The following is a 15,953-nucleotide window of genomic DNA, read 5'->3' as shown; positions in this document are numbered from 1 at the left end:
ATCATTTTAATAATAACATTCTCCCTTGCTGTTGTGACTGCATGATTAAGGCACGTTGTTTTACCTGTTGTTACCATCCAGCCAACCAGCTGTTACCAACGAGCCAACTAGCTGGCATGTTTACTGAGCACACACAGACACATCTGCTTCGCATCAGAGAATCAGAAGCTCCACTATCTGCACGCCTGACACTGGCCTACCCACCCTGATGTACCCACGCCTTCTCCCTGGGAAATTCATCACCAAACATGTCATCCCGATTGCTCATTTCCCTCAGGAAATTTCATTTAGGTTAATTTTGGCACACAATTGGGGGGCAATTCTTGAGCAATTTCTCCTGGGATGGCTTGCAACATGTAAAATTTTCCTACACCATGTTGCAAAAATCACTGGATGAATACTAAGGATATCTGATAGTTGTCCAATTGCCTGTGTAACAGCAAGAAATACCTCTTGTGAGTGACCTGCAGTACATGGTGAGCAAAACAAACCATGAAATAAAGGTAAAGCAGAGAGCAAATGTTCATTGTTTTTCGCTAGATGCTGTTGGAGCAGTCAGGGTGAAGGGCCACAGAAGGTGCCTAATCCTTGTGGTGAACCTTGGCCTTTTCTTAGCTCTTCAGATTTTTCTACATTTCTTCAAATGAATACAGTGTCTATGGCTGAGAAGTAATAGAAAGTGTTAGAGAAATACGGTCCAAGTGGTTACATTATGATGGGATTTACTTAGAAGTGGATAGATTCCAGATGAAACCAATATATAAAGACAATGATAAAAAAAATAAAAAGAACAGCATTTTCCGAGAAGCCACCCTGTTACAGTCTGCTGCTAAGTGCCGTCCGTGCTTACCTCATCCGATCCTCCCTACAGTGCTCTGAGGTAGACCCGGCACCATCCCCAGCCACAGATAAAGAAATCTTGGCTCCTCATGGCTAATTAGCATGTCCAAAGGTACAGACCTCCCAAGCAGAAAAGCCAACACATGACCCGGGTCCAGCAGGCACAAGTGCCACCTTAAGTGCCCCCTGATGGCACTTGGGTGGTGTGCCCCCGAGTTAGGAGACATAGGCCAGCACGATTGCCATCCCACCAGAAACCAATTAACCAGCCTCCTGATACACAATCCAGAATTCAGGCCAGATTCATTTCCGGGCACTGTCTCCTAAGAGATCTGAGTGGTGGAAATGCTTTCAGCGCCAACCCAAGAGAGAAGTGACCCATCCTGCATCACACAGCAAGTCAGGGACTGGGCCAGGGCCATACCAGGTTTCCTGATTCCCAGTCCAACATTCTTTCCATCGTGCCAACTGCTTTTCCTGTTAAATGACATCAACTCCACTTATCAATGACATGGCCATGTTCTAGAGCAGGGGTCGGCAAACTGTGGCTCGCAAGCCACATCCAAAGAGCCTCATGTGGCTCACGAGCCACAGTTTGCCAACCCCTGTTCTAGAGGAGAATGCTGGCTGCTTTAAAGAAATATGTGATAAAATGCCATAGCACTACACACCAAGAAATAGTGGCAAAATCCAAATACAAATTACCCTTGAGTGAATATGTCGTCCTGACGGCATTGGTTCATGTACGTGGTTTTGACAATGTCCTGCGCTTATGTGAGCTATTATCATTAGAGGAGGCCAGGTAAAGGGTCCCTGAAACACTGTACTGTTTTTGCAACTTCAGGTTTTTCTTTCTTTTTTTTTTTATTGTTAGTTTCAGGTGTACAGAACAATGCAATAGTTACCATTTTCACCCTCACAAAGTAACAACCCGCCTCCCCCCATCTATTGCCCTCCCACCCCCGATATCGTGCTTATCTATTACAATTCCATTGAATCCATTCCCGCTCTCTACTCCATGTCCTGAGACTATATGTATACATATAATTATAGTTTACATACTATATTATTCAACTTCAGCTTCAGAAATACAATGCGGTGGTCAGGCCTCTACATTGACTATGAAGTGGACTCCCCAACAGGACATGGGTCCATCTGGCCCCCTAAGAAATATTTACAACATTATTGATTATATTCCTCGGACTGTCTTTTTCTATCCCTGAGGCCATATTGCAATTACCAATTTGTATTGTCTCATCCCTTCCCCTCTCCTTCATCCCCACCCCCTCTCAACTAACAACCCTCAGTTCTTCCTCTGTGTCTCTGAGACTATCTCCATCCACTTCTCCCATCCATTCCATTCCTTAGAATCCACGTATAAGTGAGATCATATGATATTTGTCTTTCTCTGACTGACTTATTTCACTTAGCATAATGTTCTCTAGTTCCGTCCATCTTGTTGCAAACGGTACTATTTCCTTCTTCTTTATAGCTGAATAATACTCCATTGTGTAAATGTACCAAAGTTTCTCAATCCAGTCATCTACCGATGGGCATTTTGGTTGTTTCCAAGCACTGCTGGTGGGAATGCAGACTGGTGCAGCCATTATGGAAATCAGTATGGAGGTACCTCAAAAATCTGAAAATGGAACTACCTTATGACCCAGCAATACCACTCTTAGGTATTTATCCAAAAAATCCCAAGACATTAATCCGAAAAAATATATGTACCCCTATGTTCATTGCGGCGTTATTCACAGGTTTTTCAAAATAAACGGTTATAGCAATAAAAAATGTAAAGGGAAGATGAGCTAAAATATTTCATGACTTACTGTGTGTAAAGTAAAGGATTAAAACGGCCGATGTGGGAGAGAGACAGATGTGGTTGGTGCTTCATAACATCGGAAGAGGAGAATGCCAGAGTCACTTCTGGGCCAGGCTGTCACCAAGACTATGGTGACAATGCACCTAGGTCACCGCTACCATCACTCCTTTGACAAAGCTGGAACCCTCAGCATGACCTCGGATCCTTTTAGGGCTGGGGGGGCTTCTGCTTAATGGTCAAGAGCGTGGGGTTTGGCCTCAAATCCCAGCTCCAGCTCTTGCCAGCAGCATGGCCTTGGGCCAGGTACATAACCTCTCTGCTAAGTCCTAGTTTCCTACAGTCTTCAGCAACATCACAGATTGTTTTTAAGATTCAATGAGAAAAGTACATGTCTGGAGGACCTGGGCTGGAGTACAAGCTTGGTAAATGTAAATACGACGACACTTAGAAGGATGGGACGAGGAGGAGGAGAGGAAGAAGAGTGCAGGGATCCAGGCTGCCTCTTCTCCCTCCACTGGTCAGTCGCAAAGGTCTGTCCATTTTGCTTCCTGCGTGCATCTCACATCCTCATCACTCCATCACCATTCCCCTAGGTCAGCCTGGGACGTTGCAGCATCCTCCAGACTTTTATGTGCCCCATTATTAATGAACGACTTTCTGAAAAACAGTTGATCCTGCAGGACACAGAGAATGCAGGATGCCTCTTGCTCAATGGCTTGTGATTATCCGTATATGTGTCTCATCACCCCCATTAGACTCGAATTCCCAAAGACAAGACCTGAGTGGAATTCAGCCTGGGGTTTCCTCGCCCACCAGCCTGGTGGTCACTCAGAAACCTCAGTGGTGAAGTGCACATTTACATGTTTAGATCCTGCCATGGCTGGTCCCTCTTGTCATTCAGGTCCTGGCCCAAAAGTCACTTCCTTAGCCATGCCCTGCCTGAAGCACCCCATCCAAGTTTTCCCTCATTGTATCGTCTGCTCCTCACGGCAGCCATGTTGGAGAAGGGACATTTGTCAGATGTGTAATTGCCTAAAATTAAAGATCTTGACTGCATGTTGTCTGCCCAGCTCTCATTGTGGGGTTGTCCCTCCTGCTTTGTGAAGCACATATGGGGCATTTGGCAACTCCTTGGCCACCCAGTCTCTCAGAGACCCTGAGTAAGCACTAGAACGCTGGAAGAGTGCTCTGTCAGCTTCTTGTCACCCCTCAGGGAAAGTTCACACACCCCTTGTTCTGATTTCTCTCTTGAGGAGTGAGCCCTGGGCGCTCCAAACCCTGAGGAGCAGGATGTCTCCCCTTTCATCCTTGGCACCAGTGGTGTGGCCATACACTTCACTGAAGCCAACCCCAGGCTGCTGGGCGTCTAGCAGGGAAAACCGCTGCAGCCCTCGCTCCCCGGGTCTAGGTTCATCCAGAGTGGCCGTGCTGTGCAGGAAATCTGGTGGGAGGGTGGGAAGCTATCGAGCTGTGCAAAGGATTTTAACATAATGTCTGATTCACAAGATAAAATGATGTTTCATCTGTGTCTGTGGTTGTCTGAAGCAGTCCATGTCTGTGTAATTTTCTTACGACCACCCCACTCTAACTGGGCTGGGGGCTGGGGATAGATGCAATGTCTGTCCCATCTTTGGCAACTCTCGTCACTTCCTACCCTCTGTTTGCAAGAGAGAGAGACTCACTAGACTGCCTGTTCTCGCCACTCGAGGACCCACCCACTCCACAGCCCAAGCTACCATCTGAAAAGCAGATCTGCGCACAGCCCTCCACTTGTCCAGACGTCCATTGGTTGCTGATGCCATCGGATAAAATTCTGATTCTTCACCCTGGCGAACAAGATTCTTGACGAATTCAGCCGAGTGCTCCAGCCTCATTTCCTCCATCCCAGCAACCTTTCCCTTCAGCATGTCGGTGAACATACTTTCTTACTTCTTACTTCCGACGTGTCCTTTCCTACCGCCGTGTCTGCATGCACATTGTCTCCTTTGCCTGGAGCACCCCATAAGAATGAGCTCCATCTGGCACAAGTTGAGCCTGGGTGTAGCAGGAATGGACCCTTAAGGTGACAAAAGGAAGGAGGGTGAGATGTTGCTAGACAGGGCAGGGAGTGAGTGCCAACCTGCTTTTCTGTCCATCTTCCCAATCAGTAATAGAGGCATCACCTTCATTCTGTTAGTCTTTCTTTGGCAACATGAATCTACTTTCCAAAATCTCTGATGGTGGTTGCATTTTTTGTTTGTTTGTTCCAAAGGAGAACCAAGGAGGGTGGGGCAGTGGAAATCGTGCACGGAAAGCATGCTTTCTTTATTTCTCTGCTACAGTGTGCATGGGGCAGGGGCAAGAAATATTTGAGGGAGGAGAAATAAATAGCAAACATGACATTTCGAAAGGCTAATTGGATATGGATGACTGTATGGAGATGATGTTTTGTTATTGTCAGAAATAATGTTTTACAGAGAAGCTATTTGTGAAGAGAGACCAGTTATTATTGATGGATTAATGTGCACTCAGGAATATGGAAGTAATCATGCAGACTTATAGAGCCTGCAGAAAGATGTCAGTCAGACGTGAAGTGGGAGGGGAAGGATGAACACCTTTGGACTTCACTCTGCCTGGAGGATGTGACCTGTAGGACCCACATGAACAGACCCAGGGCTGTTTAATAAAAGCAAAAGCGGACTTTGAATGATTTGCTGACCATTTTGCTCCCCACCCACCACCCCTCGCCCCAGATGAGGTCTGATGATGGCTCTTAGAATTCAAGAACTAACACAAGCCTGTGATTCAGCAAACATATGTCTGAAATTTTAGAATTCCATTCTGATTTCAAGCACCATTCCCGATCCCCATAACTCAGTGAAATAGCTCTGTCATCCAATATTTCATTGTCCAAACTACAATCCACTCACTTCCATCTGCCTGAGGAAATGTGACAGAATTCTTTGCTCATACCATGTGTCCCAATTTTGGACTCAGAAAGCACAATTGTGAGCGCTATGGAATCAGCTCCAGAAGTGGAAAAGGATTCCATGAAGATTGCACCATTCTGGTCCAAGTTTTAATTTTTTATGCAAAATACAATTGCCCAATCAGAAGCATGAATGGGGAGGGGGAGATAAAGCAAAAAAAAAAAAAAAACTTGGAATGAGTGATGGGAAGATTCTTTGGGGGAGGAAATGCAGGGAAGTCAGAGTTCCTTTAAACACTGCTGAGGCTGCCCATGCGAGCTGTGTGCGCCCCTTGTTTAGACACGTATTACCCAGCTTGCTGCTACCCCTGTACCCTTCTGCCCTGGGAAAGTGCTTTGGGGGAGCCAAGCAAAAGTCTGGCTGCTCAGCTCCTCAGAGCCCCAGTGACCAACAGGGACCCAGATCTCAACCAATTTAATCTAATTCCTAAGAAACTGGGCCTGAGAACACTATTTTGGGGGTTACTTGATTGAGTGTATATATCGTCTGTCATTTGGAACAGAACACTTAGGAAAAAGGCCGTTGTAGGTGCTGCACTTGTCATGGTCCCCAAGAACTTCTTCATATAAAAATCCCAGCACGGCCTAGCCTGTCCTCTCTCAGCGCCCAACAGGGCAATGGATTTGTGGGACGTCACTGCCTATGCCCCACACTCTCCCATCCCATTTCCCTGCATTATTTTTCTCCTGCTCATGTAGCACCACCAAAGGCACTATTTTGTTTCCTTGTCTTGTTTCCACTGCCTGTGGCCCCCTCCCTGTCCCTAGAATGTACATGTCACACGTGCCTAGAAAAGAGGAGCCCTCCCCAGAGAGGTTGCTCCGTGAATATCTGTTGAGTAAAGGGCAGAGTGAGGTGGCTCGTCTGCAGGAGCTGGATGGGGCAGGAGGGAGGTCGGTCCCAGTCCCACCAGCAGATCTGCAGCCCTCGCCCCTTCCTCCCCGGGTGCTCCTGACAGACGCTACACGAGTCTCCTGTTTTCCACCTCTTTGCAGAGCATCGGCTGCGACGACTACCTAGGCTCCGACAAAGTCGTGGACAAGTGCGGGGTGTGCGGAGGCGATAACACGGGCTGTCAGGTTGTGTCCGGCGTGTTTAAGCATGCCCTCACCAGCCTGGGCTACCACCGCGTGGTTGAGATTCCCCAAGGAGCCACCAAAATCAACATCACCGAGATGCACAAGAGCAACAACTATCTGGGTAAGCTTGGTCTTCCTCCGGAGGACCCCCATCTGGCCCTGCCAGGTGGTTCGCTCTTCCAGGATTGTGGGATGAACACAGCGGCGTCCAGAGCACCCCTCCCTCTTGACATGAAAAGCTTGGGTAGGGAAAGTTTAAAAAGCCCCAATTGCTAGTGAATGTTTCATATCTACACATGTAAACCAGTCTTTCTTTGTTCTTTCCAAGAGAAACATGGTTATGAATTCAACAGTGGGCTAAGTTGCTTCGCTGAGATGGGGGAGGCTCTTTGAAAAGCTGAGAGAGATGTGCGTCTTTTGCTCTTTGGGGGCTTGAGGTGGCTGGGGGCATTTGATGATCCTGTCTGGACCTTCACTCCCTGGGGTTCGAAAGCAAAAGCCATTGGTCTCTTCTTTTTGCCTCATCTGCCTGGGGAAACAGTATGTGTGTATATTCTGAACAGCTGCCGAGCCAGTCAACAATCATTTTGGGCAGTATCATTAGAATAGAGAGGGCATTTTAAACCCATTTTCCTGCAAAAGATCTTTGTTGATTCTTCCTGTCTGGCTGATTGCATTTTATACAAAGCAATTGAGGTCTTACAGATTAATTTTTACCAATTTCTAAATCAGTTAGGCACGTACAAATCAGTTAACAAAATACTATAAGAAAGGCAATTTCTTAAAGTCAGTTAATGAACAATAGTCATTTTTATGTTTTAATTATTTATTGAACAGGAACTTAAATAGCACAGATACTATTCTTAGTGCTTTACGTTATTAGATCACTGAGTCCTCTTACCAGCCCTAGGGGGTAGGAACTTTCTCTTCCTATTCTATAGATAAGGAAACAGGCACAGGGAGACTATGTAACTTGCCACGGTCACACAGCAAGGGAGGGGTAACACCCACAGCAGTTCTCAGAACCGAGTTCTGGTCTGCCATTGGCTGTGCAAGAGTCAATGGCTGTAGCAGTTGAGAGATCATTAATTTTGCAAATTTGGAGTTGTAGGATCAACCCAGAAGATAACTCCAGACCCCAGAACTCTAGGTTCTGTAGTTCGTCCTTCTCCCCAAGTCAAATGCAACCAAAATTAGCTTCGCTTAGCTTTATTGGTGGGAGGAGGAAAGAATGGCCAATGGGACTCCGAGACAAACCTTTCATGAAAGTGGAAAGCTGTTACGTTTACTATGGCAAACCCAGAAGCCATCAAAGTGGCAATAAGCCTGAATTCCCAGTGCACAGTTGGTATGTTATTTTTAGTTGCAAAAAATTTCCTCCTTTCTATTGTACTATTAGGAGATCACATCTCCAAAAACATCCTGTCTCCTAGAATGGAAAATGTTCTTGAGGGGTTATTTGAAGTGTGAGTGTGTTGCAATACACCAGCAAACAATGCCACTTTTTATGAGCTGTGTGTTTTCCCTGGCTTGAATTCCGTAAGTCCTATTCAGTCAGGGGTTTTTAGGCTGCACCCTCTGAAAATAAAACAGATACCCTGGGTAAATAGCCACTGGATGTCTGAACAGAAACTCCTCCCAGAGCCTAAGTGTTGTCATCTAGAGTGTGGATAGCATAAGAATCTTGACCTTATAAGTATTTGTGAGAATCATTAGGATAATAGATATTCAGGATGCAGCAGAGCCCCTGGCACTTATTAACAACGGACAAACATTCATTCCCTTTCCTTTGTCTCAGAGAGCTTGTCAGTAGTCAAAGCTTCATGGAATCAAAATTCCATCTCCTCCTAAAAAAGATGAAGAGGCGGCAAAGGAGAATGGAAGTACCCAGAGTCAATGGAAGGGTGATTCAGAAAGTCAAGGTGAACGTCCCATGCCCAGCGACCAGGGGGGTGCGTGAGGAATGCAGAGTCCGTGGCAATATGACATGGTGCCACGTGGGCAAGGGAGGGCGAGTGGGAACAGAAGAGCAGGCTTTAGTGAGGGAGGTTCCAGAGGTGATGAACAGGAGCTTCTGTCTATAGCATCACCTGGAATGCTCTTTCTTTTTTTTTCTTTTTTCCTTATTTTATTGAGCTATAACTTACATCCCATAAAATTCACAGTGGTTTGGGTGATCTTTTTCTCATCACAGGCATTGTCTTTACCTATCCAACTTATCCTGCTAAGTCTCCTGTTCTGTAAAGTCTGTAGAACTTTAAAGTTACATTACATGGGATTGCTTAAGATTATGTGTAAGCCATTACAGCACAGGTCTGTCCAGCTATTTTTGAGTTATGCAGTGACTACTTTTTACATTACATATTTTCAAACATTTGAAACATTTTTTCAAAAGAGATATGTGGCGGGTTTCTCCACTATTTTCCAGGTAATGATGAAAGTTGTGGTTTTCTTACCTTGTGATTGCTGACTATGTTAACTGTATTTTGTATTAAAATTTGACTTGGTTCACAAAATTGGTTTGGCTGTTGGCATACATTTGTCCTGCAGAATAGGCAATACAGAGGAGATGAATAGTTCAAATTTGTGTCATTGCCTTTTTAAAATGCACAACTTTAACAAATTTTGTTCAGTGGCCCTATTGTTTTCCAGATTTTCCTTTAGTTCTTTAGTAATGCAAATCAAACTTTCCTTGTGAAATACTTTGTATTTTCTACTGACCCAACTCTTCAAATATGATAGAGATAGAAAGTAGATTTCTATAAAAACAGAAGGACTTGTGTTATTAGTGCTGGAGAAGATGGTTTAATCAGCTCATTTGAAAAACGCTCACTATTTACATGACCTGCCCTAGTTATATAATAGTGGTCATTCTGTATGAATGGATAGCTCTTTGTCTCTAAGCATTTTTACATGCATGGTCTTCTGACTTTTAAAACTAGACATTCTTTATTTTGCTTGCTTCAGAAAAGATTTAGAGTTAGTTTCTAAAGATGTAATTATACAGTTAGGTTATGAAAATGGAAATTTAAAAATCAAAAACTACAGAGAAGAAGGAGAGGTGTGTACCAAAAGCCTTGGCTACTATGTAAGTAGTGACGGCACATTCAACCTGACTCTGAGTTTATGGTTTAATTTGGTTTGGCCATCAAGAACTGAGCGTGCTGGACTCAGATTCTGAAGGCCGAGTTCTGGCCCTGGCCCTGCTGGAACTCGCAGGGAGCCTGGCCCACGCTGACCGGGACGGGCGGGGGGCAGGAGGACAGGCCAGCTCAGCCTTTCATGCTGCTGACTGTTTCTCTGAGCAAAGCTGGAGAAACCATGACGTGTAATGGTGCACAGATTTTAGGAAGAAGGGTGTTTGTCTCACTTTAGGTTGGAAACCAATGAAATTCTATAGAATTGAGCTCTACTTTTCAGTTGAGTGGTCAATGTGAATTTGTCCACATGCTACAAAATATAGACTAGTTGGTGGTTTATAGATTCTTAGATTTTTTTTTTTCTAATGGAAAAGACTTTGGAACCCCTCTATCTGTTGTAGGCTATGTATATGTATTCTCCTTTTGGACATGAGTTGTTCTGAACCCTGCTCTTTGGAAATAAGTTAAATCTAATGTTATTAAAATGATTGACATTTTATATTACTTGCCTCTTCCTTAATAATAAGATGTAAAATTATTTTAGCTGAAATATCAACGTTTGGCATAGTTGAGCCTGCTCGGTTTACTAATGTCGTTATGGAACAGTTAAGAAATCAGACATAAAAGCATACCAAGCAAAAACTTGATTCGACAAGACATGTTCTACCGGCCAACATGTTACATTGTCATGAGCTTTAGACTTGGAAGGGATTTTTTTTAAAGTCTGTAATCTTTTTAAAATAAACTGGCAATATCTTTACTTTTAAGCATGCTGGAAGTTTTAAACAGTAATAATGGTCAGCATTTTAAATATCAAGTATCATGAATCGTCTATAATTTGCAAGCTTTTATTTATTAGTTGAACGCTTGTCTATATGGGGAATATTAGACAATTTAAATATGATGTCTTATACTTGTATGACAAGCCAAAGATTTTTTTCATGCACATTATAAAAATTTTGAACAATACAGAGCAAAAAGATGAAATTTTTCCATTGTGCCAACACCTTGCTTGATCCACTGCCTTCATGTGGACAGACAGATAAAAGACCACTCATCACAGTTCCGTGGGTATCCTCCAGTCCTTTGTGAAAATACAAATAAATATATTTGTTCTAAAATTGATATTACTGCACACATTTTTTGCCATTTGCTTCTTATTTTAACGTCATGATATCCTTTCATATTAATACATATGAAGCTTATTCATTATTTTTTGAGTGTAGAACATTCTATACAATGGATATAACACCACTTAAGTATTTCCATATTGAGGGATGATTAGATTGGCTCCAGTTTTCTAATATTATCAATAATACTTTAGATTTTTGGTTCAAGATGGCAGACTGAGTACATGAGCTCTCCTTCCCTTCCTCCCAAGAGTCCATCAAGATGATAGTAAAGGAATAAGAAAAAATATGACCTATAAACACCAAGAAAACAGGAGGGAGCATCTGTTAAATGATTTAAACAAACTTCTGGCAGACAAAAGGCAAATGGAAAAATGTTCCCTAATGGAGCAGAGGAGATCAGGGCCTGGGGAGCAGAGGGGACTGTGAGGAGGAGGGCCGGCCTGCACGCAGATCTTAAGGAACGTGAGTCTGGGTAAAATGGAGAGTGGGAGTGGAGGATGCAGCTGAAAAATTGGGGGGATAGTGAAAAAATCTTCAGATGAATAGGCACCCCAGCACACACACTCAGATCCCTGGCATCTACCTCCTTGTCCAAAAGCCAAAGGAAACTAGGGCATGGGTAAGAGTACTGGTGCTCCAAGACCTCAGTCTTCATTCTGGAACTGGGGGAAGGAGCAGCTTGGTGACGGGCGCCCCATTCTCTCACCCTATAGCACTTAGCCTGTTAACAGGTTCTGCCGCTATGTCCAGAGTTCTCAGACAGCCTATCCATTACTTTTGTCTGTAATATCAATGGATAACTGAAAACAACATTAATGGACAACCAAGGACCACTAGACGTTTTTTAGAAGCCTATAGCATGAAAGAGAAACCCAAGGTAAATAACTAGAAAAGTTATTTTTAGAAGAACTACAACAAATTATTGGAGAAGAAAACAGTTCTCTCTAAGAAGTAATGCTTCCATGACTATCCAAATATGTATATCCTTTCATACTTATATAAATATTTCTAGACTCCTAAAAATAGAACTTGTAGGTCAAATGGAATGAACACTTAAAATTCTAAAAGATAAAGCAAAATTCCTCTCCAAAGTAGTTGTAGCAATTTATACCCCCACCAAAACTATCTGAAAGAACCCTTTCAAGACACCTTTACCAACACTAAACATTATAAATGTACTTCATTTTTAGCATATCTTTTTTATCTGCACTTTCCTAACCACTCATTTTTATCATTATTTGTACTCTTATGAATTTGGTAGTTTGAAATTCTGTTTGTAGTTTTCTCACTGATTTTGAGAACTCATATATGTTATGAATAATAACCATTTTCCGCATGTATGCATATTAGTCTTCCTCTTGTGTTTCGCCTCTGCTTATGATATCTTTTACTCTGTGCAGAAAATTTTAATCTTTTTTTGGCCAAATCTGTCAATCCTTTTTTTATGACTAATGCATTTTGTCTTACTTTGGAAGACCTGCCTACCTCCAACATCATAAAATTATTCTCTAACATTTTCTTCTATTACTTTTATAATCATATTTTTATATTTAAATATTTAATTCATTTGGAATTAATTTTTGTGTGTGGTGTGAGGTAGGGATCTAACTTTTTGTCCAAATAGATAGACAGTTGTCCCAACACTATTAAATTTCCCCCACTAATTTGAAATACCACCTCTACCATATATTAATACAGATGTATGTAGATATACTTGTGGATTCTCAATTCAGGTCCAATGATCAATTTGTATCTTCCTGCTTCAGCGCCATATTGTTTTCATTTCTGTAGTTTTATATGTTTTATTCCTTTGTAGGTCAACTCTCAGCCCCCTCCCCCAATTCCCTACCCAAACACTTTCTTTCCCTAAATTTTCTTACATTTGTTCTAGATATTCTTTAAAATCTGTAAAACTTCTGTTGAGATTTTAGTTGGTATTGCAATAAACTTATGGATTAATTGGAAGAGGAAAAAATGTCTTCACAATATTTACTCCTTTGATTTAGGAGCATAGTATATGTCCCCACTTTATGTTGTTTAACAATATTTCTTTATCTAGACTTTATGTATGTTTTATTAGGTTTATTCCTAGGTATTTTATAGTTTTTGCTAATATGGTTTGGGATCTTTATTTCCATTATATTTCCAATTAGTGATGCTGGTGTATGTTGTCAGTTTATTTTATATATTTATTTTGAACCTTGCTAGCTTTTAACAATTCTACTAGTTTTTCAGTTTTTTGATATGGATTTTCTAGATGGAAAATCTTGCTATCTATAGATAATAATAATGTACTCTTCCTTTGCAGTATTGTAACTCCTACTGCTTTCTTGGCTTGTTGTACTTAGAGGCTCAGACCTCTAAAACATTTTGCAATCACCATAGTGATAGTGAACTTCCTTATCCTGTTTCTGACAATGAGAATGCTTCTAATAGATGTTTGCTGAAGTTTCTGATAGACACTTTTTATCAAAGTAAGGAATTTTCTTTCTGTAACTAGCTTTTAAGGATTTTTATTGGAACATGCTCTAGTTCCCACCCACCCCCCAATGGCTAATTATCCTTAGTTGTCAATTTATATTTATGAAGTTGATGAATATTTATTTATTTATTATAGGTACATTAAGTGGGCTTCCTCCCGTTACTGCAATGGACTGAATGTTTATATCCACCACCCGAATTCATATGTTGAAATCCTACCCCCGTCCCAGGTGGTGGTATTAGGAGATGGGGCCTTTCGGAGGTGATTAGGTCATGAGAGATCAGTGCCCTGATAAAAGAGGCCCCAGAGAGCTCCCTGACCCCTTCTGCCAGGTCAGGTCACAAGGAAAAGACAGCTTTCTAGGAAGCGGGCTCTCAGCAGACACAGAATCTGCTGGCACCTTTATCTTATACAGCAGGTCCTCAAATAATATCTTTTCATTCAACATTGTTTCATTCAACATCACTTTGTTGTAACAATGAGATGCCTAGGTACTGAACTCTTCTTTATACCAATTAACCTATGGTAAAACTGGTTTTGTTATATGTCATTTCACTTAAAGTCTCAGAACCTATCAACGACATTAAGTTAGGACTTACTGCACTTCCCAGCCCCCATAACTGTGAGAAATAAATTTCTGTTGTTTCCAAGCCACCTGGTCTGTGGTATTTTGCTGTGACAGCCTGAACAGGCTAGGACAGATACCTACATCTGATTCTGCAACAGGCCGTTCCTTCACATAACGCAGACCCCAGTGTGCTGGCAGCCTGCTCCCAGACAGGCTTCCCCTGAGAGTGCATGGGCAAGGGGCAGACAGGGAGTAGAATCAAAACTCCTGGCTCAGACTTCCAGTAAGATGGCAGAATAGACAGACACTGTGCCGAGTGCCTCACAGGATCACACCAAAATTACAAATAATTTATAAAATATTCAATCTCAGAAGTTCCCTGTACACTAGATGAGCAGAACCTCTAAATGAAGGACTTAAAGAGGAGGCCACATCGAGTCTGGTAGGAGGGGCGGAGACGAGAGAGGGCGAACCCCGTGAGGGACACCTCAGTGGTGGGGAGGCTTCTCCGGTTGGGGGAGAGACCCTCCAGCCCCACACCATACTCACCACCCCAGAGTTACTTTGCCGGGAAGAGGAATTCTACGATAGCTGGAAGTAGAAAAAGGTGAGGACTCTCTTTGCTCAACTCGGTGAGGCTGAGAGCAGCTGGAGAACCAGCGGAGCCGGCAAACCGACTCGCTCGCTGGTGAGCACTCACCCAGTTCCTGGTGAAGGGAGTAGCTTTGTGAGCGGGTCCCAGGAGCCTGTGGGTAGGACTGAACTGAGTGCCTTTGGCACGGGAGCTGGAGGTTTTTCGGACCATTGTTCCCCTGGTGTGGAGCTTGCACACGAGTAGTGCACAGGAGGGTGCCGTTTTTTCAGGGCTGGGCCCTCCCACAGAGGGTCAGGTCCAGGACCGCATTGGTCTGCTGGAATTGGCGCAGGAGTGCGTGTGTGCGTGCGTGGGTGCGCGCGTGCGTATGCGGCCTTGGATCCCCACCCTCCACACTGTTTGTACTGCGTAGCCAGGGAAACACCTGGCAGGCACGCTCCGACTCCAACAGACTGCTTATTGAGACCTGGGAGTGCGCGACTTGCCTTAGGGCCCCGATTTCCGCACTGCACGTGCAGAGTTGCCTAGGTGGTAATTGGTTGTCGGGCTGCTTGGCCTGATCTTCGAGCAGCTGATTGGAACAGACTGAGACTGGGAGTTTTCCTGGGAGTGTAGGGCCGCGAGTTGTGCACCTGCGTGATTTGGCCAGGTCTTTCCAGGCGAGTTTGTGTGGGTTGGCTGCCGATGCAGGAGTGCATGCTGCTTTGAATTGGTGGCGGCCACTGACCACATCCTGTGGTGCCATGGAGGCCTGCCCCGCCCACCTAGAGCTGTGTTACCAGGGGCACCCTGAGCCCCTGGTCCCTGGCCCCTATCTCCGCAGGCCACAGAGGGTTTTTTGTAGCAGCAGACAGCCCACGACAACCTGTGAGGATTTTTGGTGGTGAGCACGGTTCCAGAGCACACAGCAACTAATTGTGGGAAGCTTACTTCAAGTCTAGAGGGAGGTTGCCGCATGACACACTGAGCACTTCTCCCCAACAGCTGGTGCTGAGTCACCCAGAGTCTCTCTATTGCTGAGCAAGTGGTCTGCAGATTAAAGCGGGCAGAGAGCCCCTTCCCCACCCTTTTTTTTTCTTTTTTCCTTTTTTTTCCTCTTTTTCTCTTTTTTCTTTTTCTTTCTTTTTTCTTTTTTGTTTCTTTTGAGGTGATCTAATACATCAAAGCAATCAGAGTGACAGCCAGAATGAAAAAATAAAGAAACATGTCCCAAGTAAAAGATCAGAAGAAACCTCTAGAAATGGAACTAAATGAAACAGAGGTATCCAACCTTTCAGAGACAGAGTTTAGAACACTGATGATAAGAATGTTTAAGGAACTTA

The 15,953-nt window shown here is 43.5% G+C and overlaps 1 protein-coding gene across 5 annotated transcripts in view; it reads left to right on the top strand.

The window, feature by feature from the left end:
* Positions 1 to 15,953, top strand: part of THSD4 (thrombospondin type 1 domain containing 4) — a 639,484-nt gene that overhangs the window by 494,174 nt on the left and 129,357 nt on the right. For all 5 annotated transcript variants that reach the window (XM_019659629.1, XM_019659633.1, XM_019659631.1 and 2 more), the window contains one exon: positions 6,630 to 6,834. In XM_019659629.1, the coding sequence (XP_019515174.1) occupies positions 6,630 to 6,834 (205 nt within the window). The remainder of the gene's footprint in view (positions 1 to 6,629; positions 6,835 to 15,953) is intronic.

The sequence above is a fragment of the Hipposideros armiger genome, unplaced genomic scaffold (assembly GCF_001890085.2).
Source record: "Hipposideros armiger isolate ML-2016 unplaced genomic scaffold, ASM189008v1 scaffold_302, whole genome shotgun sequence".
In the NCBI taxonomy this organism is placed as follows: domain Eukaryota; kingdom Metazoa; phylum Chordata; class Mammalia; order Chiroptera; family Hipposideridae; genus Hipposideros; species Hipposideros armiger.
The sequence above is the reverse complement of the archived record's forward strand: the minus strand, read 5'-3'. Positions and strand labels throughout refer to the sequence as shown.